General features: G+C 40.0%; 1 protein-coding gene across 1 annotated transcript; it reads right to left on the bottom strand.

Moving 5' to 3' along the window:
• Positions 1 to 883: 883 nt before the first annotated feature.
• Positions 884 to 26,424, bottom strand: MTMR6 (myotubularin related protein 6). The gene is made up of 14 exons (XM_009908826.2): positions 26,326 to 26,424; positions 21,775 to 21,891; positions 20,030 to 20,192; positions 18,596 to 18,753; positions 17,723 to 17,851; positions 16,531 to 16,665; positions 15,132 to 15,264; positions 8,920 to 9,029; positions 7,770 to 7,895; positions 6,210 to 6,259; positions 5,246 to 5,446; positions 4,030 to 4,164; positions 3,825 to 3,951; positions 884 to 1,844 (listed from the first exon to the last, which is right to left on the bottom strand). Exons 1-14 carry the CDS (start codon positions 26,347 to 26,349, stop codon positions 1,584 to 1,586), a joined length of 1,869 nt encoding a protein of 622 aa, XP_009907128.2. The 5' UTR covers positions 26,350 to 26,424; the 3' UTR covers positions 884 to 1,583.
• Between the last annotated feature and the right edge of the window lie 1,315 nt (positions 26,425 to 27,739).

Raw genomic sequence — 27,739 nt, 5'->3', positions numbered from 1 at the left:
GATCATGACCTATACTGGCCTCGTTAATAGAGCCTTGGATCCAATATGGTGCAGAGGGAAGTGCTGCCAACTATGTCAAATTGTGTGGTGCACCAGTGGCTCTTAACAAAACAGATGTCAGGGATTAGTATGAGAATGATTTAAATCTAGAGACAAAGGGTCAGGAGCATTAATCTAACATCACGCCTATGGATCTTAATACTCAAAAGTTGTAACTTATGCCTCTCTTGAAAAACTGGGCACCAGCACTCTTCTTCCCTGTTCTGTTCTCTGCTCAGAAAATCCACCATGGGACAAACTTTAGCAAAAAACTTCTCACTGACTAGTTCACATGTATGTAATTAAGCTAAAAAAAATGTCATCTTTCCCCTTTTTCCTTATACCCCATGATCCATCCTGCTAGAAATTTCAGTCCTCCCTCCAATTACATAAAAATCTCCCAATTCTACTGACATTACTTATACTACGCAAAGGTTGGGCAACTTTTTAAGGTGAGCAGGGGATTTCAATAAAAATCTAATTTTTCTTCTAATGGAAGATTTAGGAGGCACTCAGTTTCTCCTAAGTTTTAGAGACAGGACTTTTTTTGTACTTGGGAACAGTGTCAGCAGACGGCATCTCTGAAAATTCGGCTTCCGTTCTTGGGACCTGAACAACTGCACAGCACACAATCTGAACGAAGCTGACAATCCAGTTACTGCCCAAGTTTTATTTTCTTATGTGACATATTCTGCTCTGCACTTCAACACCTTGCCAGAAATCAAAACATTTAAGGTCAAACACAACCTGTAGCTTCAATGATGCTCAGTCTCCTGAGCTGACAGAGAGAGAGAAATCAGACCAATCTATTACATTTTAAATGACTGAGGAGCCGGGAAAAAAAAAGAGTCTTCAGTGAGACGTTAACATTCATAGCGCTATTTGTCAAAAGGCTGTGCCAGCTTAGGCATGCTTCATTCCTTAGGTTCAGTCCTGTTTTAAGGAACTAAGAATTTGAGCAAATACAATGTAAACAGAGCCAGGTAGACTGCAATAGTAAAGGACAAATATATCGTTGATCTGACAGGTTTAAGGCCAACTCTTTGTGATTTGAAACATATCATATTTTTCCATGGCACTTAATACACCAAAAGTTAGTACTGGGTGACATTAAACAAGAGTATACATATTCATATGTGATATATACATGTAGCTTCAGTTCCTAAAATAGAAATTTCAAGTTTTCTTGCCCAAATAAAATCAAATTGTGAAAGACCACCTGCGTTCTCCTATACCGAGTAAAGTAATATCACTGCTTTAATCAACTTAGTGCAAACTGACTTAAGTCCAAAGACATACCCTTCCTTGACTTTTAGTCACTACTTACTAAATGCCCCTACTTCTTTTAAAACCCAGCTACACTTCCTTATTTGTTTTTAAGAGAACAGCAAACACTTGACAACCAGCATGCTGTTCTAGTCTACATTAACAAAACTTGCTGATATACAAATCATGTTTTGGTCATGCAGCAAAGACGCCCTCCTCAAAACAATCCGTCTCTTAATTCAATCGGTCTGGAAGAGGAGCACAGCGCCAGATTTTAATTAGCAGGTCATCCTGGCCACTCCATACTCCAGGCTGACAACGGCAGGCTCAGCTTTCGAGAACTCTTCCACGAATTCACTGTAGCGATTGTCTGCAGTGTTGCTGCCCTCTATAGTTCTTACAGTATCATTGACAGGGATCAGCGGCTGCTCCTTTTTGAAGCATGGAGGGCTCTTCAGTGCCACGGGTGCTGGGTGGACAGGCTGCTGATGTTCCTTCAAAAGGACTGCATCTGGCTGCCCGTTTCTCTGCTTTATTTTCTGAAATATAGAGAATAGTTATTAACAGCGAGCTTTACTGCTTTAGTGGTAACATTCTGCTTTGAAAGGAAGTGAATCCACTTCTTTTGGTGGCCAACTCAAGTGTCTGCAGAACCCTGTATTACATATCCAGGTTAGACCTGTAACAAATTATTCAATGTTAGGCCACTGGATAAGGTATTTTTCTCCAGACTGTACAGGAACAGATACTACAAGCACAGGATACTTAAAGTTTGTATCTGAGCAAAAAGCAGAAAGGTTGGCTGCCAGTATCCATAGGGATGGAGAGGTTCTTCCGGGCTTGCCCCTTGTTTGGTTGCTACCAAGATGGGAATACTTCCCTGAAGACAGGCAAAGGAAGATAGATCTTTGTACAGTTAGCAAGCAAGGAGTTCAGACTACACCATGAGTCTCCTAGAGACAAAACGCTGCTTCATATTTAAGCCCTTATTGTCCTTCCCAAAAATCTTCCAAAGAGACTTTTCTTTTAGACCTGAAAAATGCAGGAATACCATAACAGATGTCAATTAGAAGGCAGGATAGGAGTGAAGGACCTGCATAGATCAAAAGAAAAGGAAAGACTTGGATTAAGAATTTGGGTTTGTTTGGGTTTTGTTTTTTCATTTGTGGTTGGTTTTGTTCTGTTTTCTTTGTTGGGAGAGTGGGGTGTTGCCTTTTCTGTTTGTTTGTTGTGGTTTTGGTTGGTTGGTTGGTTGTTGGGTTTTTTTAATTCAAACAATCTCACCCAGGTACTGGAACCTTGAGCTAGTTAACAGAATTGATGTTTTTGTTGTTGTTCATATATTTGTGTTCTATTAAACTGATATAGCAAGCCCAGAAGACTCTGGTGTCTCATCAACATTTTGAAGACTGAAACAGCACTAGAAAAGTCTACATCAGGACTTCAAACTACCTTTCTTCATCCCTCAAGTGATAAATCTGGGCTCAGGTTTAGTCAAACCTTGGAACATGGTTCTAGAAAATGCAAAACTGAGGCTTCAGTTTAATGTCTTGATTATTCTTCACCTTGCTTCATCTTGAGTTTCCATCTTGCTGCTTCAGTTATATACAAAAACCTTTTAAACATACAATTAAGATTTGAAACAGTTTCAGTGATCTGCATTCATTTCATTACAATAGGATCAAATCAAATCTTTCCCCATTTGTCTGAGTCGTTATTTCTGCCTGTGGTGGGAAGGGGATCTGCCCCAACCCATTACACTCCTAGAAAACCTGTACTCCCCACCCCAAATCAGTATATACAAGCTGTGTTATCATTTCCAGCCAAACAACTAAGTCAATCTGGTAATGAGAAAACCTCTGTTTCTCAGAAGGTACTGTTCTGAAGGTTTGGCACCTTAATCAATTATAATAAGGTACAAATTAAAAGCCACTGATTAAGTCATACTGGAAGAAACTCAGACACACTGTTCAGTCTTTCCTGCTGTAGCATCTAGAAGTCATCTACAGAAATCTCTGGTCTCTGGTTTTAGCCCTGTCTTCAAGTAAGCATCACAATGTGTATGCCCCATAATTATGGTGACTTACAATAGCATGCACCTACATATAATGTTAAAAGAAGGACAATACTTACTGCTTCCGTTTTAGTAGCTATAATGGAAATAAAACATTTTCAGACTCCTTGGTTTAGCAACACAACTGAAGCTATGATGGGTACCTTGTTACCCAGGATAAGTTTCAGATACATTTAACCTATGCCACCTTCAGCAATGTCTTGACAGCATTTTTATGTAATTGAGATCATCAGTAAAGCAAAATAAATTGTGCTGAAGAGCAAAACATGGGCTGCATGTTTTGTCATTCAGCATAGAAGCCTACAGTAAAAGTCAAAGTCATATCACATAGAATAAGTGCTAGGCCATACAGTAGTGATGTTCATATGAAAGCTAGCAGCATTATTATAGGCTGTAAGTGTGACTTTGAAGAACAAGTCATTAGGGTTAGGGCTGTAATACTCACAGCTTCCAGTTCCTTAATGTCTTCCTCCAGTTGTTTATTTTGTTCACTCATGTTCATTATCAGGTTGAATACAGATTGCCTGGGATGCATACTTCGATCAAACTGATGGTACATATTTCTCCAAAACCTGCAAGAAGCAGACAGCTTTAACCATGCAGGGTAAAGACAAAACTGAAGAGAACTACTGTATGTAACTAAAACTTACTTAAAATTGAATGATACTGTATTAGGCTCCAGAAGAGTCAGCTCTGGAGAGAAGTCTGGATTATACAGAGGATTCTGATACTTCTTCTTTTCATCCAGAAGGAATGGCCACAAGGAATATGTCTTCTCTTTTAATCTTAAAGCAAGAAGAGATCATGGTCAAGGAACTGACTGCAAGCAAAACACAGCAGCTGTTCAATTCAACATAGTAAATTGATCTTTTTAATAAAGTTAACACAAATACTTATAAACCTGCAATTAAAAAGCTCTCAGTAAAGCCAACTTCTTCCTGGCACATGCTGATGTTGCATAGAACTGACAGCTTTAACTGACACTCTCTCACACACAGACAGTGATTGCCCATTGGAATGGGCTGCCCGAGGAGGTGGTAGAGTCACCAGCATTGGAGGTGTTCAGGAGGAGACTTGACAGGGCGCTTGGTTGCATGGTTTAGTTGATTAGGTGGTGTCGGATGATAGGTTGCACACGATCTTGAAGGTCTCTTCCAACCTGGTTTATTCTATTCTAAAAGTACTACTGCTTATGCAGTGCAGGTTTTGCATAGTTGCAATGAATGCTGGGGGGGAAAAAACCAGTTCAAGATGAACTGATGAAAACTTTACAGAAGTTTTCCTACTGAAAGCATTAGGAGACATAGAATCATCGAATCAACAAGGTTGGAAGAGACCTCAAAGATCATCAAGTCCAACCTGTCACCCAACACCTCATGACTACTAAACCATGGCTTCAAGTGCCACGTCCAATCCCTTTTTGAACACCTCCAGGGACAGTGACTCCACCACCTCCCTGGGCAGCCCATTCCAATGGCCATCCTGTTAATACTTCTAACTGACAGTAACTAGTTTTGAGCAGGCAAGAATTTTAAAGTTACCTAAAAATAGACTGTGGGAGAGAATAAACCAATACTTCCAAACTTAAGCTTACTTGTTTAGGAAAAAAAACAACCACAAGACCACCAAACTATAGGGAGAAAGAAGCCTTATCTTTCCCTATGAAAAATGAGCACGAGATTTTTCCACTAGAACTAGAAAGTGTGCAAAAGCACAAGAAGCATTACTGTTCCCTGATGCAAGTCAACACTTTCAGAACTACCACCCCTGTCCCTATTTCTGTTCAGAGCCTAAAACCAAGAAGATTCAGAGGATTTCTTAGTCTGCTGGAGTAAACAAAAGACCCATTACAATATATCTGCTTACTTGAGTTCTTCTCGTTCTTTTTGACAGTTTCCAAGGAAGTTACCAAACTGGCAGGAATGGACGTGTTCGTGGATTTGAAGGAGGAAAGCTTCATTGTACTCAAAGGCTTGTGGAAACTGCTCAGTCAGGTTCCACACAGTTTCTAAAAACTGGGTGAACACTGGTGAGATCTCTTTGGGATCACCACCCAACTGGCAACACCTGAAAAAGATTTCATCAAAAGACCCAAAGTGATTTAAATTAGAAATCAAAATAGTCCCAGCTGCACTAGTTTTTTAAATGGCAGCATGTTCATTTGACATCAGCTTTGTTTTGGAGATTAAGCACCTAAGTTTAAGAACTAGGGCAATTTTTGAATAGAAATAAGTTTATATTTAACCTGTCTTTCTGATTTGTTAAGTAATCACACGTCTGTATTCAGTACAGAAGAGCAACATAAGACAGCTAAGTTCCTTTGTGTCTAATACTGCCACAGTCAACATTTGCAGCATATCAGTTAAAAATCAAATTAATAAATGGTAAATAATAGCAAAGCTGCTCATGGGAAAAACAACTTAATATGCAAGACTTCTAAAGTTAGGCATGACTTCATTAAGAGTGAACAATAGCAAATTTACCTTTAACTATTTCAAAACTCAAGTGTTCTGCAGCATCTAAATAGCTGAAACACAGCTTTACATTGATTTTGCACTATGCATACACGCAGGTCTAGCTGCAGCTATTGACATCTGACAGCAACAGCAGTATTACTATAAATTTATGTCTATGATATAAATCAATTATCCAATAGGTATTTGAATTGAAAGCAAGACATGAAGTGCACTGTCTACTGAAAACAGTTTACTGATCACAGGGTTTCTAGTAACACTGCAATAGTTAAAACATCCACCAGCTGACTTTGGTTTTCAAGAACACTTAGTTCAGTTCACTGCACACATTTTACTGTATTGGAAGAGTCAACTACCTGTCAGAGAACTTGTGCCCAAAAGAGATCCAGTCTTTCTCTATCAGGACCTAGAGGGTCAAACAAATACAGAAAATGTTCAACTTCACATCTGTAGTATCAACTTTGCTGGTTATTGACATATTGTATTTTAAATGAGTCAAAGTGGAGTAGAAGCAACTATTTGTCACTTTGGAGTTACCTTTTTTTGGGTTTTGGTTTTTTTTTTTAGTTTTTCACAAGAGATTCTCAAAGCACATTTCTAAAACTAGTTAAAAAAATAAGTTTAGCAGGTTGACAGATAACTGCTATTAAGAGAGGTTTGCTTTAAACATATTAATGCCGTATGACTTCACAAAGAGATTATCAGCCAACTTGCAAAAAACCTGCAGAAGTATAGGAAAACACTTCAGAATTGTATTCCTATTATCACAATTTACACAAACCCACATAACAGAATCTCTGTAACATTTTCTAGCAATAAGTATCAACACTAGCTCGTTTTCTCACTTCAGTCACAGTATCAAGCACCAAAAGGAACACAGAATTGCCAGTCTGTTGAAGAAGTTTTCCCAGAAAACTAATTGATGGTGAGGACTGAAATATAAAGTTATTTGCCTAAAAACTACACATTCTCACTAGTCACAAGACACAAATCTTCTAATTCCTCAACTTCACTTTTATTGTCTGTGGTATTTGTGGTAGTGAGTAACCAATACTTGGAAGTAAATCAGGTAATGATAGGACTAGGGGGAATGGGTGTGGGGGTGGAAATAGAAATGGGTAGATTCAGATTGGATGATAGGAAGAAGTTCTTTAGCATGAGGGTGGTGAGACACTGGAACAGGTTGCCCAGGGAGGTGGTAGAAGCCCCATCCCTGGAGGATTTTAAGGCCAGGCTGGATGTGGCTCTGAGCAACCTGATGTAGTGTAAGGTATCCCTGCCCATGGCAGGGGGGGTTGGAAATCAATGATCCTTGAGGTCCCTTCCAACCCTAACAATCTCATGATTCTAAGTTTATGTACTGTCTTTCAGGACTTCTCATAGCACTCTGCAATTGCTACTGCTGAACACTGTTGATCTTCCTACTCCATGATTTGGCATCACAGCACCAAAATTCCTCTTCATTTCTATAGAAAAATGAAGAAACTTAAGATTGCCAAAATATCTTCAGGCCTCTGTCACTAGGGGAGTTGTCATTTTCAGATTTTATTACTGCTGACTTTGGGACAAGTGTTAAAAGCACAGAGCTGCTATAATTTTGTACATCTATTACCTCACATAAGCCCTTTGGAATCTTAAGTAAGCGGCATTTTTGGATGTAAAAGGCAACCACTGCAACACTTCTGCATGGTGCCTAAAGCAATGTGCTACTTGTATTTCAGTTTCCTGAGACTTTAAGTAAATGGTTCTTCCCAGCAACAAATCATTTCTAAACCAAAGAGGTATATTGAAAATCTTACATTTCCAACTACAAAAAAAGCAAGCTTCAGTATGTTCATACTGATCACTTTCACATTCACGCATTTCACATCCTTTGTTTACCAAGGAACAACTCAGCAATACAATAGCTAGCTTACCATGAATCCTTTGATTGTTCTGTAATAGGAATCCAGCAAGAGAGCTCCAAGAGAACAAACTTGGGAAGTCCTATCCCAGCCATCTGAGCAATGCACTAATACACTTGCACTCTCAACTGCTATTGCCTGCAAAACACATTTGTTTCACAGTGAATCTTTTACTCTAGATAGATGTCAAAATCTAGTAAATAAATGCAAAACCTATGCTTATCCCAAGCTCACAACATGCCCCATTTTATTTTACTTAGACATAGACATGTTTACTGTAAGGATTTGATAGCTACCATAAAGCTAGAATTGCTCTCCATGGAAAAACAGAAACTTCTTTATAAAGCTAAGAAATTTCACCACCACCTTTGCACGAGGTAACAAAGCATACACAGCAGTTCCCAGAGCTCTCTTCATTCCATATAAAACTGTACTTATCAAAACCTCCTGCAATGCATACTAAGAAAGTAGTAGACTATACATTACAGACCAAACAAGGTAAAAAATAAACCAACACATACACACCATTAAAGATATTCACTTCATCGTACTACACAAAAATTAAGGATTAGGAAATGTTTGTTAGTTTCAGCTAAGAATTCAAATCCTGTTAGTCCAAATGTCTGTGGGTCATCCTCTGGAGAACTATCCCAATTTTAACTGAAGTTAACTCCTTGTTATTTCACAAAATAAAGATCCTTGGGTTTTTTCCTTCTTTTTTCCTGTGCCCAGTGCCCTTTGGTCAGGCCCATAGATGCCTGGCAAGGTGACTTCATAAGAAGTCCTGTTTCCTTGCTAGATGAATTCACCATAGCCAGCTTGGCTTCTCTGCCATTAGTGTCCTAGGGTACACCAAAGTAACAGTTTGCTCCATCCATCCCCAAACAAACATCTAGGGAGCATAACAATCCCTTCATCTCCCAGTAAGGTGACCAAACAGCGTTAAAAAAACCTCCCAAAAGATAAAGTGGAATATTTAAAATCTCCAGTCATAAAGAAAGATGCAATACTTAAACCAGCACATCAGAAGTACTATTGTGCAGCAAGAATCTACTTCCAAAAAGGTCAGTTGCAGAATTTTACACATTACATAATACTAAGCATAAATTTGCCTGCTAGAAAGTCAACATCCCATCAAGCAAAGAAACAGCATGAAAGTTACCTTGACTAGGAAGACAGCAGCATCCAACACAGCTTTGATATGACGCAGCCATCCAGAATTCTCCAAACCAGACAGGAAGTCATTGACAGATAAACCCTTTGTGCCACTGACTGAAAGAAACAGAGTTAGAAAGCCTTTTGTGGTTGCAGCTACCCACACCCTGCAACAGAAGAACACTCGTGTATTGTTTCTAATGTCCTATGCTCTAAGTTGATTAGAGAAGGGCAACAGAGTTGGTGAAGGGTTTGGAACACAAGCCCTGTGAGGAGAGGCTGAGGGAGCTGGGGTTGATTAGCCTGGAGAAGGCTCAGGGGAGACCTTATTGCTCTCTACAATGACCTGAAAGGAGGTTGTAGACAGGCAGGGGGTGGGCTCTTTTCCCAGGCAACCAGCACCAGAACAAGAGGACACAGTCTCAAGCTGCACCAGGGGAGGTTTAGGCTGGATGTTAGGAAGAAATTCTCCAGAGAGTGATTGCTGGTTGGAATGTGCTGCCCAGGGGGGTGGTGGAGTCACCACCATTGGAGGTGTTTAGGAGGAGACTTGATAGGGTGCTTGGTTGCATGGTTTAGTTGATTAGGTGATGATGGATGATGGGCTGGACATGATGATCTTGAAGGTCTCTTCCAACCTGGTTTATTCTATTCCATTAGAAATCTTTCTTTCAGGAAACCAGCACCGAAATGGCTGATAGCAGGGGCCTGCAAGGGGCTCTCCATCCAAGATTCACCTCTAGAACTACAGTAATTATGAATGAAGAGTAAGACCTTTGTGAGCTTTTTTGACAAAGTAACATTCAAACTAATACACTGGTTACCCTCAATAGGGAGCCTTACCTCTGCCTTACCAAGCAAGCTAATGCAAATGACAAAAGCCTACCAGAAACCGATAAAAATTACAACCACTAGTAGGAAGTAAGAGCTGCAGCCACATAATCATATACACAGTTCAGAGCAGTCAGACTGTCCTGAGTTTCATCACCTTCTCCACTCAGCTCAGGAGAATAAGGCAAGTGGAGTACAAAGACAGTGAACTGAAAACCATCCAGATTTTGTCTGCCTCCATAATTTACATACAATTCTGACTCTTGTCTCTACCATTCTTCCCAAGTGTACTTGGATCCTGTAACAGTAATGCAAATTGTGTGGGCAGGGAAAGCTGCCTGCAGAGTAATGGCAAGAGATACAGAGGCAGACTGAGTATTTCTCACACAGCCACTTAATTTACAAATCAAACAGATAACCCAGTACTTGTATGATTTTGTGTAGCCAAAAACTCATACAGTTACATTGCTGTCCAAATACAACAAAAGCCTGGCAATAAAAACCCAAAATATTTGTTAGCTGATGGAGCTTCTTCTATGTGTGACTCTAAGAGAAGGTATCCGAGCCTGCCCCTGCCACAGCAGAAGCCTACTTTCTATCAAGATCATGGGCCCCAAATGAAAATAAAAAGGCTCTGTAGCTGCCAAGTGGTTAAGGCGATGAACTAGAAATCCATTGGGGTCACCCCGTGCAGGTTCGAATCCTGCCGACTACGGTAGTTTCTTTGGCCAGTACCAGAACAAGAGGACACAGTCTCAGGCTGCGCCAGGGGAGGTTCAGGCTGGATGTTAGGAAAAAGTTCTATACAGAAAGAGTGATTGCCCATTGGAATGGGCTGCCTGGGGAGGTGGTGGAGTCGCCATCACTGGAGGTTTTCAGGAGAAGACTTGATGGGGTGCTTGGTGCCGTGGGCTAGTTGTTTGGGTGGTGTTGGATTGGTTGATGGGTTGGACGCGATGATCTTGAAGGTCTCTTCCAACCTGGTTTATTCTATGTATATGTATTCTAAAGCTCTCTGGAGATATTCCTATGGTAGTTGCAAAATTTTCTTTGAGTAGGGCAGGAAGTGAGTCAGCAGGGAAAGTAGAGAACAAAATTCACTAAGTAATTCTGTGACAGTTTCGTGTTGAGTCAAGGCCCTTAATATAACAAAGGCTATGAAATGACTTGCAGAGCCTTCTTGTGTCTGCACTACATGTTCCTCAGCTTCCAGCCATCTGAGTTCTGGCATACTCCTTATCACTCAGGAAGAGTCATAACGCCACTTGCTGCTGAATGCTACAACAAAGACAGAGTTCCAAATAAGTAGCACAGCAGCTTTTGTAAGGCCTATAGATCTTTGTCACCGAGCAAACCATAGCACAATGAGGTGACAAAACATAAGAAACTCCTGGATATGAGCACTAATTTTAGTCTGTAAATTGGTGCTTGTATCCAGGTATTTTAGACTGTGAATACTAGTAAAAGCAGCAAAAGCTAAGCTAGTTTTCCCTGGTCTTTGAAAGCGATAGCATCATCAGGCAAGAGTTCTGCTTCTGAAAGGCCTAGCATGTGAAGAAAATCTGAGAACTACTTGATCTTTCAGGTAGCTTACACTCTACCTACATCAGTGGCTCCATACACCTGCTCAATCACAACAGGACACAAATAGGTCCACAACTCTACAGTGAAGGTAAGAAAAAGATATTTAAATATCTGGAAATTAAAATATATGCAGGGAAGAGACTGGACGAAGAAAACAATGTCTAGAGGCACCATTCATGGCTGCTCACCCCTACATTCTGTAGTTTATAACCATAAGCTTTAGCTTATAACCATAAGTTTTAGCTAGACAAACAGGATTTTTTTTTCAGCTAGATAAACTGCTCTAAGTTTGTTTTCATCCAAGTACTGCTGTAAAAATTAGCTTTTGGTCAGAATTTTCAGCATGCATTTCATCACTGGTATTTCCCCCTTCCTATGCAGATTCCTGTATTTTTACAAAGCAAGGCAGAGGTAAGATGATGCAAGTTGAGTCCAAAGAATTACTTGCCATTTCTATGAGTTAACAGGGACATTTCTACACCAGTGATGAAATAAAGACAATGTTTTAGAATAGAATAGACCAAACTAGACCAGACCAGGTTGGAAGAGACCTTTGAGATCATCAAGTCCAACCTATCACCCAACACTATCTAATCAACTAAACCACAGCACTGACACCCTATCCAGTCTCCTCCTAAACACCTCCAGTGATGGTGACTCCACCACCTCCCTGGGCAGCACATTCCAATGACCAATCACTCTATAAAGAGCTTCTTCCTAACATCCAGCCTAAACCTCCCCTGGTGCAGCTTGAGACTGTGTCCTCTTGTTCTGGTGCTGGTTGCCTGGGAGAAGACACTAATCCTCACCTGGCTACAACCTCCCTTCAGTTAGTTGTAGACAGCAATTAGGTCTCCCCTGAGCCTCCTCTTCTCCAGGCTAAGCAACCCCAGCTCACTCAGCCTCTCCTCATAGGGCTTGTGCTCCAAACCCCTCACCAACTTTGTTGCCCTTCTCTGGACACGTTCCAGCAAGTCAGCATCTTTCCTAAACTGAGGGGCCCAGAACTGGGCACATTACTCAAGGTGTGGCCTAATCAGTGCTGAATACAGGGGCAGAATGACCTCCCTGCTCCTGCAGTTTTGGCACTTGTATACTGAAAAGAATATCATCCAATATTTAATGGTCCTTAAAAGTGCCAAAGATGCTTCACGATACTTCTAAGATGTTTAACTACTTCACAACAGCTATCATTCAAGAAAGCCTTGGCTGTATGGATTTCATGATAAAAATGCAAGCCCTGCATGTGAGCCCCAAAACCTCAATGTTTCATTGTTGACTGTCCTGATACACACTAGTAGCAATGTCTCAGGCAGCAGCTCAAGAGGTGATTAGAACCCGCAGACTGCCACACAGCTGGTTGGGTGCAGAGGTGTTTATTAAAAACAAAACAAGCCCAAACAACTCCAGCCTCCATACACACTCTCCACATAACCCATATTGAAAAAAAGCAACAAACAAAACCCCAACAAAACAACAGACCAAACAAAAAACAACCTACACACAAACCAACCAACCCCTCCCCAAACCTTAGTTTACACACTTGCATCATCAAAATACATTCAAGAGACCACAGTGGCTGCTATTAAGCCTTCTACTCAAATATTTCCTGTTGAAATGCCATTTCTTGACATAGGTAAAACCTCTTTGCTCACCACAGTTCAGTCTTTTCTGACATGCAATACTGTCCTTTTTAATACATAAAAAGGGACTTTCATACCATAGTCACAAATTTAGCCTATGTAAAGAGTTCTATCAGTGTAGTGTAGACAGGTAGTCTGCCCAATAGGAAAACAGAGTGATTATGACCACAATAAAGAAAACTATTCCAGAAAAGTTCTAAATTATCTTGAAAGCAGCAAAACAAAACCAACTGAATCCAAGATGATAAACCCTCCCCATGGTGTAGTTCCATTATAAAAAGGTAATTGGGAAGAACTGTGTCTTACATTCTGCTTACAAATGGAATCATTAGATTCTGAATGATATCAGGAAGATGGGACAAAGAGCCTAGGAGCAGGACACAGGCAGCAGAATGAATAACAGTTGTTATAAATAAAACTGATGACAGTCCCAGTTACAACAGCTCTCGAAAGAATAGGGTCATTGGTATCACATTCCTGATATGAGAACATTCAGCTCAGCAAGTCCAGAAGAACCTGGTACACAGAGGTTAAATGGTATTTTCCTCATTTTAAGCTATGAATCATTTTCATGGCATTTTCTTTCTGATCATCTCACTGATAGCACATTTCTACAGCAGCCCAAAGAGTAAATTACTACACACCGCCCTAAGTTTTAAGGGTCCCCTCTCTCCCTAGAGTTGCTTTTAATTCTAGACTTGCATTCATCAAGACTCTAGTGAATTATACTGACAGAACAGAGGTAGAACAACTGTGTCCATTTACCCCAAAACCTGATCTGCAGAATAACTATAGACATTACTCATGATTTTGTTCCAATGGAGTTTAAATAAGCAAATCATCCACACAAGGAAAAACTAAAATATAGCCCATCCTTAATGAAAGCTACAGAAAGATATTTGTTAAGTACTCTTGGTAGGATGCTTAGTCAACTGTGTGATGCACATGCTTCTCCATCAGACATAACAACACAAGAGAAGGCCTGTTTAAAAAAAATCATCAAGATTTATTAGCTGGTTTTCTGGAAATGAAGAAGATATTGGTGAAAGAAACAGGGATTATTCCAAACTTAAAACTGAAGCTCAGGCTCATGCTGCTCACCCTTCCCTGCAATGAAGTACATGCAGGAATAACCAAAAAAATAACTATATTCAGAGCTCAGCAGTACTCCATACAGACTGCTTGAAGATTAGCAGCAGATAGAGGCTCAGTAAGAGTGAAGTGAGACTACACTGTTAGTCTGTATGATTTATTGACTAATGCAGCCAGAACATCATCTTCAAAATAAGCTTCTATGCAAGTGCAAGCCTTTTCCCATGACTGAAAATATTTGCATAATTTACTTATATATGTCTTGTACTTATATATGCCAGTGTAGTGTAATCTCAGTAGCAGTACTCCACAGTGCATCTAAAATTTGTTTTCAGCTCTTCAACTAAATCAAATATTAACAGAACCATTTAATAGGCTTCTGCCTCTCTCCATTTTCATCATCATGTGGCAGCCAGTAATCTGGTGAAGTGGTTCACTCCTTCCCAGATCCTCTTCTGCAACACTCTAACATACCTACAAGCACAAACATGGATAACTAGGCCAAAGAGCTCAGGTGTTGTCCAGACCATATGCTTATTGTTTATTTCTTGGAGCTCAGCACTCCTTGAAGAATTAGTACTTTTTATATGAAATGTATGTGCAGACACACACTATTTTGTGAATTTATATTACATGTATGCATACATGCATGTACACTTGGAAAACAAGCAGACCTTTGCATTTTGGGACACTGTTTAGTGGGCATGGCGGTGTTGGGCTGACAATTGGACTTGATGATCTCCCAGTCTATTCCAGCCTGAATGATTCTATCAAATTAGAAGTCTCTTCCACAAGCCACTGACATGCTAACCAAGTTCACCCAAGATTATGCCACTCAGCTGATTTTCTTTAAAAAAAAAAAAACAAACCACCCTCTATTCATTTGGTTTACAGCTTAAAGGTAAAGGTTTAAGGCAATTCATTACCACAGAGCACAAACTGGTACTAAACACACAGCTGGGATAAAATAGAACGATGTCAGTATCATTCATGTAAGCTATTACTAAAGACTTCAGAATAAAATATTTATCCCATTTTCTCATGCACTATTAAGACAGTCAGAACATACCTTCCAGAAGTTTTTGTAAGCTGGATCTCATTACATGAATATTTTCAATGCCAACAAACTGGAACCTAATGTTAGAGTAGTTGTCTTCATTTTCATAACCCTTCCCAGCAGCTCTATTTGCCATTGCATTAAGCTTAAAAAAAAAGCAAAATAAAAATACTGAAAATCAGTACCTGAAATAAAAATCTCTAATTAAGAAACAAGCCAAACTTCCAGTGGAATACACTAGGAAAAACACAGAAAAGCACATACTATAAACAGATTCTAATAAATTAATATTGTGGCAAACCAACTTGAAAGCATTCAAGTGTAAGAAAGGCATGGTACATCAAAAGCAGCAGATTTAGAACTGACATATGAATAATGCATTTAATTTATCATTTCCTATTCTTTCCTCCATATCCCCACCAACAAACTATTTCCAAACATTTCTGAGCAAATACACTACAAAGCAACTAACCTAAAAAAAAAGAGTAAAACCCAGACTTAAGCATATGTGCACTTCACAGGCAACCCAAGTGACAGCTCTGGAGGTAAGAAGTTATAAAACCCTAACAGTTGGCAAAGTTTCAGTCTGTCAGACGAACCTACTGCAGAGCCCTGCTCAAAATAAGTGCAGCATTTTCATTTTATAGCCTTGCTTTCCAGCTACTGTGTTCAGAGTTTTGAGATAAACGAATACCAATTTAAATGCAGATGGTCTGAAGAGTGAAAATTACCCCACTCACTCCAGCACAGGTCAAAAGCCTAGCATAATGGAATTTAATCAGTGACAACGTATGGCATCAGAATGGTCAGACAGATTTTCTCCTATTTCTCCCTGGCTAAAACAGACCACAATAGCAGTTTTCACAAAAGCTTTACAACAAACAGTACTCCCTCCTGTTCGAAAAACAAAATATAATTCCCAGCATGATTCACCATTTCATGTATTGTAACTGTTTGGAATTAAATGAGTTAGGTTCCACTCAACTAATCACTTCTTAACTATGTTTTAAAGATATTTCTAAATGCACCACCCCAAAACTTCACTACTATGTTCAGTCAATTCTAGCCAAGTCCTGAGGATGGTTCAAGTTTCTTTAAGAAAGCAACAATTAAACATTGTAACAGAACTCCCAAGGGAGGTGGTGGATTCCCCTACCTTAGCCAGTTTCAAGGCCCAGACTGACAGAATGCTGGGCCACCTCATTTAAACTATATTCTTACTCTGAAAGGTTGGACTAGATGATCCTTGGGGTCTCTTCCAGCCTGATATGCTATAAATCTGTGAACCTTACCTCTGAAGAACATTTTCCCCGTGACAGTCATATTTAACTCCATTTTTTCCTCCAGAATTATATTGTATCCCTCTCATGTTCACTAAGAGAAGCCAGCCTGTAGAACCTGAAGTACATACCTTTGGCCTGGTGTCCATGACATACATGTATCGATTTGAAGGATTTGCTTTACTGATGGCTTGCAACATATGTTCATCTTCCAGGCACCTGGCACTGAAACCTGAGAGAGGTTGACTACATCTGCAAATTGCAGCCTGACAGAAAAGAAAGAAAGAGTTAGCATCAATTTAATATCTGTACTTGAAATGCTTTGCATACTTCTTAACAGACACTGAAACAAATTGCTTCAGTTTAGTCTTGTCATCCGCTGAATGAAGAGTTTAGGTGTTCCGACTTTTTAAGTACGTCACTTGCAGCCCCTTCAACACAGTACCTACAACTTAAATCTAAAGGTTTATCAAAACATTTTTTCAGGCTCATCTATATGTACCAGTTTATATAATGGACTTTCCTAAGTATAAGGATTCAAAAAAGAAGTATAAACTAGAAAAAAAAATACACTGTAGAAAAGCAAGTTCTCTCTTGGTATGAAGTGACTTATGAGTGTGTTTACTGCTGTATGATTTTACTATTACTTCAGGTCGTAACATTGTACTCTCAATCTTCAGAATGTCATTTTCAATCATATATTGTACTTCCTAAGGTATGAGGTTTATCTTGCAAATATTCTCTTCAAAAGTAGCTACTAGCATAATGCTCATCCTTCATAAATTCAATTCAACAAGGTGACAATCCTTCTCTCCCTTCAAAGATACTCCTTAGCCAAGACAAGCAGATGCTGCTTCACACAACTCTACCAAAACCCTGCACAATCTTATTTCTCATCATCTCATCATTAATCTTGCAAATTTCTCCTTAAAAAAACATCTCTAATCTTTTGGTGATTTGTGGGGGTTTTTTGTTTGCAGCGCAGTTTTTTTTAACCCTCACTTTGATGATCTAACAGATTTTATTCTTTATGTATAAAGGAGGACAAGTCACTTGACAAAAAGCTATCTTCCATTATCTTGAGGTCAGTTTATGAAAGCTTTAAGAGATTCAAATGATTACTTAAGGATTTCTTTTAAACTGGCTTAGCTTAAATCAGCATCCTGTTAAGACACAATGAGTTTCAACTGTATTTAAGGCTGCCATGAGTTATACCATTCTCATCCAAGTCACCACACTTACCTCCCCACCTACCCAGAACTACTGCCAAGTGTTCAGAAATAATTTTCAGTACACTTGCATTAAGAGAAAGTCACACTATACCTCTTTATTTTTATGGTAATAGGACAACACTGGGAATCTTCCTTTGCTTCTGAACTTGGAGCTACCAACAATTATGGGCTTGCTTGCAGTTCTGGGAACATAAAGTTCTCTAGGATAGGTTTCACAAATCTGAAAGACAAATACACAAAAATAATCTTATGTACAAGGCACAAAGCCTACACCAGTTTCATTGCATCAAGTTTGATAGATTTTAGGTGGAATAAGAGAAAGATCCATGCTAACGTGTTTGTTTATATATGTGCATATATATATATGTAAATAGATTAGAAGAGGAGACAAGTCAAGAATAAAGGAATACAAATTAGTATACAAGTTACACAACCAAGCACTGCTGGGAAGCACTGACATACTAGCATTCACCTCTGAAGAATGACTCTTCAGTGGGAACAGTAAGAACGTTGCAAACAACATATCAACATTATTTTCCTCATTTTCTGTGTTTGCAAAGATGAACTCTAATCCCTGAATCCACTGCACCACCACAGCCATTATTTCCCACAGCCAACAATCCAAATGATAAAGCAGAATCCTTCTCAGTTTAGAGAGATAACAAAGCTACAGAGCACTAAAATTGCTGGGGCTGGGCTTCAAACAGTTAAGTGTACTCTAAAAGAAACCCCAAGGGACATATGCATATATCCACACATACATTCTCAATAAGGCCTTGAAAAAAAATCTTCAAAGTGTGAGATTGTTCACCGAGTTAAGAGTTAATTCTCTCTATCTGCAAGTTTTCACATAGCTTGGAGTATAAGCAATTTCATAGTATTTGACTGTTTTCTATAGGACTAGAGTCAGAGGATAAAGCATAAGCAGTTGCAGAGCAAAACATGTTTCCATTACAACCCTTACCTTATAATCACGATTTGCATCAGACAACTGCCAGTAATCATTTGGCACTCCCATTCTCTTATATTCTTCTGATAGATCAATAAGTTGCCAACCTTTGACTTGCTCAGATTCATTTTGTTTTGGATTATAGGAGAAGGCATACAGTTCTTCATATTTTGCTAAAAGGTGAAAAAAACCCATGTAAGGAGTTGTCCCCCAAAAAGTCTGAGCATAGTAAAGTAGCACAGTTGATAAGTCTTGAAATGGCCCACATAACAGAGAACGTTTCAGGCTTCAAGATTCTCAGAAGCAAGACTAACTAGGTACTCAACACTCTTGAAATATTTATTCTGCAGCTGTCATAAGCAGTTAACTCCCAGTTACAGATACTTAGTAGAAGGTATCTTGTAAGAACTTTCTTGAGTGTGCTTGACCAATTACAGCAGGGACATTTCTAAAGCGACAAGGGCAAAGCAGAAGTCACAAAATGAAGACTGAGAAAATTAAACAAGACAAAAGACAGAATTATTAGAGCATTTTCTAGAAGAACAAAAAGGGGTTGGAGGCAAGAATAGAATAAAGTTTTAAAGTTTCATTAAAAGCACAAAACACTTAGAAATATTTTATGCTTTTCTTAACACACTCTTCATGTATTACAGATGCTAACAGTTTACATTGCTCCAAACACAAAGCAGAAAACTAAAGGACTATACTTAGAAGTCTTTTGTAAAGCTGAACTGGCAGTGCTGTCTTAGCATGGCAACTTCAGTGCTATTTTTGAAACTCCATGAAATCAATAACAAGTTAGTATGTGCTTAGTAGCAGTTTATCTATAGAAAACATCAATTCAGACTATCTGGATCTATATTCATAACTTCAGGGATAACACTAGAAATGCAAAAACATACAGGAATCTCACATTCTGTTATTTATAGAATACATAGAATACATAGAATAAACCAGGTTGGAAGAGACCTTCAAGATCATCGCGTCCAACCCATCAACCAATCCAACACCGCCCAAGCAACTAACCCACAGCACCAAGCACCCTGTCAAGTCTTCTCCTAAAAACCTCCAGTGATGGCGACTCCACCACCTCCCCAGGCAGCCTATTCCAATGTGCAATCACTCTTTCTGTATAGAACTTTTTTCTAACATCCAGCCTGAATCTCCCCTGGAGCAGCCTGAGACTGTGTCCTCTTGTTCTGGTACTGCTTGCCTGGGAGAAGAGACCAACATCCATCTGTCTACAAAAGCCAAATAATGTAACTTCTGAATGTGTATGCAGACAAGACTTAATCATTACAATTCTTTTACAGACCAAATCCATTTGAGAATTTTACATAATACATATTGGGGGAAAAAAAAAAAGCAAACTGTGACTTCCAACCCCCATGCCCCTAAACCTGTAATCCAGGCATATACTACAAAATCTTTTACAATTGGAAGTATTACCTGTTCTTGACAGCTGAAGCAAAGAGTTATAAATATCATGACAATCTCTCTCCCTGGGAACAACAAAGTGAACTATCCTGAAGTTCTTGCACTGGATGACAAGGGGACAGCCAGAAGTAGTCAAGGGAAGTTTTTCTACTGCAGCAATGTGATGATGCAGTATCTGTGGCATACAAGAGCTCAAAGTAAGCACACCAATGAAAAGTGAGAACAATATACAACTTCCAAGAGCATAAGACACATTAAGCAATGCTGAATATGTATTTTGACTAATTTTGTCAATCATGTTATTATGAAAAGAAGTAAGTTTACATGATGAAATTCCAGACTGGCATTTTAGCCAGGATAACAATCAAATTTTGACAAATTAAGTTATCTCCCTTCATATTTTGAAGTGCTTGCAAGGAACCACAAATATTCTAAACACAAAAAGACGAAGTAAAACTCCACTGCAGCTGTTCCTTCCTCTCCTATAATTTTTGCTTACATCTAACTTAGGTGGGGTTTGAACAGGGTATCTATCTTTGTTTTTTAAGGATCTATGAGAACATACTTGAGAATTTTTAGGGAAAATAAAGCAAATTAGGGAAAGGAACTCAAAGCATAAAAAATACAGAAGATGCTGAAGATTTTAGAAACCCAGTATTTAACATCCACATAATGAACAAGAGATAACTCCTGTATTACCCCTCGTATAGACACGACAGTCTCCCAGCTAAATGTCTTTTGACCACTGTTACAGAAGACTGTCACAGTAGTAAGCATAAAAAAAGCCCTCCAAAGATTAATCTGTGCAAAATCTACACAAAATTTAAGAAAATACACAGGAAAGTAGCAGCTGTTCAACCATGGGGAAAAAGTCAAGGAAACATTACCTCCACTGAACCTGATGTTCAATTCACTGAAACAATCATGTCCTCTTAAATATTTATCAGAATTAAGACACCTGATAACTATGATGCCAGCTATGAATTTACAAAGAGACTGCATCTTGAAGATATTATCATAATTATACTTGGTACTTGCATTATCATCACAGAAATGCAATGCTTAAACTATAGATTCAATTTCCATCAATCAAAACCTTTTAACATAGTGCACAAGTAATACTCATGAATCACGTTCTCCCTGATAGCTCATTTTGTATGAAATGACAGCAGTTCAGGTTGTACAAAATTATACATTGTATTCCAGAACAAATCATGGACAAAATAACATTTCTTGAAAGTACCATGGGGCATCTAGTCAGATAACCAGGATACAAGCTTAATGGTATCCAAAAAAATTCACCTACAGAAAAAAAAAATAAAATCAGTCACATAGGAAAATGAGATTTCATCCTGGAGGACGACAGGCTTCAGACACTGAACTCAGTCAGGTAGATGAGCTACAGTGGAAGCCAGAATATGTTGATGCGTGTGCCACCAGGGCACTAAGCAGAAAAACAAATGGGAACTACCATACTAACCAGCTTTGATTGGTCACCAAGAAGCTATAAGCCCTTTCTGCATCCTTTTATTGCAGAAGGGCCACACTTCAGAAACAGATGCTTATCACTACAAGAAAAAGGGCATGGGATCTTCAATATTTTACCTGATTTCAGCTGCAAATCATTAACTTACTGTGGTACCATGAACAAGGAGAGCGTGAGGAATAACATCTTGGATGAACACTTTTGGAAACAAATTCAACCTTAGAACAGTAAGAACAAATGCTTTTGAACCACAAGCATTGATTATTCTTACCCATGTCTCTCTCTGGCTTGAATCTATGAATAACAGATGAGTTGCTGTAAGGTACAAAGTTCCCGTCAGCGACTTATTGCTTGTGCTGAACCTGTCTAGTAATTTCACTTGTTCTACCTGTAAGAACAGAAGGAGGGGGAACAAAACTCTTGGTATGTGTTTGTTGTCTTTTTTATTTCCCCCCAGAATGCAGAATCCTAGTTTTGAAAAAGCTCTGTCAGCTTGTGCAATGATTTGAAAATGATAGAAACCCATCATGTGTAAGGCCATTCACACCAAACTATTAAGAACACACTAGTGGTCCCATAAGCTCCGAGAAGATTTACTAGTTTAAATATGCTGTTTCAATACAAACACATACAATGAAGGCACAACTCATCAGAATACTTACTCCACTTGCAAAACCACAGTGGGTTATTTACTAGTGAGAGAGATCAGGATATCAAGATTTTTGAAAAAAATAATTAAGAATTATTAATTGCTAAGCTTTTAGAGACTGCTTCCCTAAAACAGAGCAAACACACTAACAATTTCCTGTTACTGTGATGCCAGCACTGAATTAACAGCTGATCTCAGCAACACGCTTCATTGGCTCTCTGCATACTCTAAACCACAGAGATTACGTCCTCCCGACTTCCACTTTAGTTATGCACTGTCTTTTACATCATCAACCACCTTAAAAATCTAGACCATCATAACCTTCTCTCATAGTCAAATTCTATTACTATAATGCCTGCTTTTCATTATTACAGTCTCCTAGAAATTCAAGGACTGGGATGGTATTTGAAGCAGGTATTTCAAGCCTGTATTCCAGTATTCCATCAAAGTGTTATCTTCAATCTACACAAAGCATTTCAACAGAAAGTGATTTCTAGATGGTCTGCATTTTATCTGCTACTCAGACAGCATACCTTCATGGGCTCCACAGTTTGCTTTATTTGAAGCAAACATTACACTATTCTTTGTATGCAACAACAGTAGTGTGGCAAATGACTTATACCCATGCATTCCTTTTTCTTGGCAGCACTGTCTCATTAATGCCAAGTTAAGGCTTTTATGCTTGAGGCTTGCTGCTGCTGCCATTAAATGCATGGCAAAACTCCAAAAACTTCCACACCAGCAAGACTAGCACTCAGAAGAGCACAGATCTACTGTTCTGATGTTAAGCTATTTTTCACTCATACGTACAAACTAATTTATATACCAAAAGCATATATAAAGCACTAACAAAATTGACTTCTCAATTCAAGTATTTCCTATCATCTAGCAAGGTCCAATTTTGGTTTTGAAGGTTAGAAAAGCAACTGCATACAGAACGGAATGGAGGAATCCAAATAGCTACTAAAAGCCAATGCTACTACGATATTCAACATTTCAATTTAGAAAGCAAAACTGGAAGCTACATGTATCAGCACCTCAAAATACATCATGCTGTAATCAGCAAGGTATCAGCACTCAGATATACAGTAGCATAAATCCACACAATGCAGACAAAACAGAATTCTTTCTCGGCAATTCTGCAGCAGTTGCTGCTCAAGTACCTGGCACTACACCTCCCCAGCAAATTGAGAAGGACACAGGAACTGCTCCAGTTTTGTTCCAGTAACACAACCCACAAGATCCTGGCACTTGCAGTTCCATTCTCCCATGCAACAAGCTGCTATTCTCAAAGCTGTATTTCTATGTTAGCTGAGGGCAGGCATTAATGCTCCAGTTTTCTCTCACAGAGGTAAAGTCTTCAAGAATTCAACATACTAAGTTCCAGATAGGCTTTTCTTAAAGACAAATGAAACATAATTTAGACACAGCCTCATAGATGACATGTTCATTGTAACTTGACCCAAGTCAGCAGGTAGACAGACACTGGGTGTTTTTTTCCTTTTTAATTGTAAAGTCTGAAAAACAGTTATGAAAAACATGTCAGTCATCAGTTTTGAAGATGTGTTCCCCAGATTAATAAGTTGAAGGCCGCTACTGAGCGCACATAGAATCTATAACCAGAGATCATTTAACTAGGCAGAAGTGGTATTTTGAGAATAAGCAGCATTAACAAACTATTGAGTTCTTAAACCAGTAAGAATTTGACCAGCTACCTCAATAATACAGAATATTTAAAAGAATCACCAGACAGTTTATTGAGACTAGGAGTTACGGAACAGCAAAAAGGCCCAAAGAAGTGTTTCAATATAGAAGACAAGTTGGAACAGAGAGGAAGGCTAAAACTGTACTCTGAAGTCTTACACTGAAAAAGCTAAAGGACTGAATTGCAACAATTAAACCAAGACAAGATTCTTTTATTACAACTTCGTATGACTCACTGAAATTAACAGTTTTCTCTTCCCCATTTAAGTCTCAGGGTTACAAACAAGCTTAGGATGTAGCAGCTAACCAAACTTTCCATCTCCAATGGAAAACCCATCAGTATTATCACTGGAAAAGATTGGACTTCAAACATAGAAAGACTTAACTGAAGAAATTCCGGTCTTTTATGCTATGTTTGATTAAAGTATTCCAAAGACACCTTAGTTCTCAAGTTTCATTGCAAAACTACAATATTCTTATTGGTAACTTCCCCAATGCCACCACTTACAACATATTGTGAAATGGTTTTCATCATTTTTTGGTATTTTTTTTTCCATATATCATAAAATCATAGAATTGTTAGAGTTGGAAGGGACCTCAAATTTCACTAATAAAGCAAGCTGAAAAAAATGTGAAGTGCTATCAGATTAGAAATAAAATAGATGTGACTCAAAATAGTTGGAATGGAACCTGCACATGTGCTGAACTTAAGGGCCACAGTGCAGGCTGTACTTCAGTTTTCTAGTGCCCTATAACTGTAATGCTCAGAATTTTTACCATGTAGCATAGATGAATTTTAATCCTCCTGGATATTCAATAAGACAGCATCTTACAAAAGCCATGAAATTTGTATTTTTAGGATGGATTTTTTGTGTGTGTGTAAGAACTATTAAAAAAATTGCTTCAAGTATTAAGTTCTGTATCTTATAAGTTGTGTTCAGAGCTTGTTTCTCTCTTCAGTTATACTGCCACATGAAACATTTTTTCCCCTGGAAGAGGCCTGAAAACATGCAGAAATACAATCCCTGCAGATGCAAAGAAGTCAGTGACCTGTAGCCTTACTAGTCTCAGTTTCAGGTTTGAAACTTAACTATCTACTTAGATCACCAAGACACTTTGGCTTCAGTCTAGTTTTTATTTTGAAATTAATATTGTACTGTTACAGTCAATAGCTAAGTTCCAAAACAAGGAGTTTCAGACTACCTAGTCCATTTACTTACAGGGAAACTTTATCTCTAATCTGTCAGTTTGGTGCAAGACCATTCCAACCAGAAAATTAAAGTGTCACTAACAGTAGCTTCATTAGAGACCCTCCTCCTGTTTTGTGTATATGCAAGCAGCGATACATGAAAAATATAACTCTCTACATATTTTGTAGGAAATATATATAACATTACTCAAAAAAAATATTAGAAGTCTGTTCCTTTACTTACTGGTTATAAATCTATTTGGAGCTGAAATATGACTACTCCTTTTGTCCATACATCCATAGATTTAGTCTAGTTCCCTAACGTTGCAGTTGGGATTTAATCACTTGACAATTTCCAGGAGCCAACAGAGTGGGGCACGCTTTTCAGCAGCCTTTGCAGGCAGGGCAGATAAGCAACATGACAAAGGTACTGCCCCAAATTTAATTCTATGAAGACTGTGACTTAAAAACTTACTTGAAAATTATTTATAAAAAGACAATTTATGTCCTTTTTTGTTAACCTGCATTATAAAGGCAAACTAACACAGAAAACTCTTATAAAAAGTCTCACATATCAACTACATCTTAGCTATTTTTTTCACACAGCTTAACACATTACAGGTATACCGATAGCTTGCATTCCTAACACAATACACCACAGTCATTAAAATGAACAAACAAACAAGCGTTGTTTTCATAATCGATTTGCCTCCAAAGCTTAAAAAGGCAGCATAGAACCGCACCCCGAATACACAACCCAACTGCAGCTCTCTCCCAGCTGGCTTCTTTTTACAACTCCTGTTACACCACGGGAATTTTTTGTGTTTTCCCCTCGTTAAGGGGATGGCTCATTGTAGCCGGGCCCCGCCGGGGCAGCACGCATTGAGCTCCCCAAGGGAGCTTGCACCCGGTCCCGCCCCTCGGCTCGGAAGGGCCCCAGCCGAGAAGCACCGAGAACAGCAGTGCCCACCGCTCTGCAGCGGGGTAAGCACCTCAACCACGCAGCTCCGCTGCCCCCACCGGGGCCCAAGGCCACACCGAGCGGCACGGACCGCTCCAGAGCCCCCGCGGGAAAGCACCAGGTACAAAATGGAAGGAGGAAAATAACAACGCCCTCACCCACAGCTGACAGCGGTGGGACAGGGACAAGACGGGCCGAACAGGCCCTTCCCGCCCCACAAATACCAGCGCGGCACCCGCAAAGCCGCCGCTACACTGCCGACCGTCTCCCCTCCCGGGGCGCCACCCCACCCGGCAGAGGGAGGCCGAGGCGGGGGTACCTTAGTGGTGCGGATGTGCTCCATAGCAGCGCCCGCTACGCCGCAACTGCCGCCCGCCGGGTGCTGCCGGGCAGGGGCGGCCGTCACCTGGAAACGCTTCCGGGGAGGGCGGGACTGCCTCGCCGCTGGGGCGGGGCACCACTGAGGCTGCCTCCCTGCAGCGCCTCCTTGCGGGAGGTGGAGGACACTGCATTTCCGCCGCGCTGTGATCAGCGCGCATGCGCAGTGGGTAGTGCAGAGGCGGTGAGGCTGCCGCAGGCAGGCAGTGGGGTTCTGGGCTTGGGGTTATCGTCCCTTGGCGCGGTGTGGAGCCGTCCACACGGGGTCCTGCAGTGCCCCAGGGGTTCTCTGTGGGATTCAGGGAAGAGGAAGGGGCTGTGGTTGCTGTGCAGGGAGCCACGGTGCTCAGTGCTGGCCATGAAACCTCACCTGGCAGCCGGCCCTGAGGAGAGAGCAGTCTCGGGCCCAAGGTGACAAATGTGTGGAAAACAAGACCCTTTCCCTGGTTACCCAGGTCTCTGCTCTTGGCAGGGCAAATTGCAGTCTTTATCACAAATAGGGAAATTACTGGAAAGTTCTCTTTCCTCCTGTTGTATTACATGATCACCTAGGGATTGAGGTGGCAAGGAACCTCTGGAGTCTCATCTAACTACCCTGCTTAAGCAGAGCCACCCAGAGCCAGCTGCCCAGGACCATGCCCATGAATACCTGCAAGGTTGGACACTCCACCACCTCTTCAGGCATTAGGTTTATTGCTTGGTCACTCTTGGGAAGAAGTTTTTCCTGATACTCAAACCAAGCCTCCTGTGTTTCAGTTTATGCCGATTGCCTTTGGTCCCATCTCTCTGCACCACTGGGAAGGCTGGCTCCATGTCTGCACCCTCTCTTCAGGTATTTTTATCTGTTAATAATAGTCCCCTTAGCTTTCTCTTCTCCAGGCTGAACAGACTCAGCTTTCTTAGCCTTTCCTCATAGGAGAGCTGCTGGAGTCCTGCATGCAAAGTTGTGGCATACAGTGCTGAGCAAAGGGGAAGGATCACCTTCCTTTACCTACGGGTAGTGCTGTGCCTAATTCAGCCTAGGATACCCTAGGTTTGCCTTTTATGCTGCAAGGACACATTGCTGACTCACATTCAACTTTGTGCCCACCAGGACTTCCCAGGTCCTTTTCTGCCAAGCTCCCTCCAAGCTGGATGCTCCCCAGCACATACTGGTGCCTGGGGTTGTTCCTCCGCAAGTGCAGGACTTTGCACTTCTTATTGAACTACATGAGGTTTCTTTCAGACCATTTCTCCAGCCTGTCAAGGTCCTTCTGGATACCAGCATGAGTTGCTGGTGTATCAGCCACTCCTCTCAGTTTGGTGTCATCTGCTAACTTACTGAGGGTATGCTCTACCCCATCATCCAGATGTTA

The sequence above is a fragment of the Dryobates pubescens genome, chromosome 10 (assembly GCF_014839835.1).
Source record: "Dryobates pubescens isolate bDryPub1 chromosome 10, bDryPub1.pri, whole genome shotgun sequence".
In the NCBI taxonomy this organism is placed as follows: domain Eukaryota; kingdom Metazoa; phylum Chordata; class Aves; order Piciformes; family Picidae; genus Dryobates; species Dryobates pubescens.
The sequence above is the reverse complement of the archived record's forward strand: the minus strand, read 5'-3'. Positions and strand labels throughout refer to the sequence as shown.

What these genes read in the sequence shown, in the direction of transcription:
- MTMR6 (XM_009908826.2), bottom strand. Translation starts at nt 26,349, where the DNA reads ATGGAGCACATCCGCACCACTAAG. An exon ending in TCATGGACACCAGGCCAAAG is followed by an intron (nt 15,265 to 16,530) that starts GTATGTACTTCA and finishes TTTTTTTTTAAG; the next exon opens with CTTAATGCAATGGCAAATAG. An exon ending in ACATTAAGGAACTGGAAGCT is followed by an intron (nt 1,845 to 3,824) that starts GTGAGTATTACA and finishes TCTATATTTCAG; the next exon opens with AAAATAAAGCAGAGAAACGG.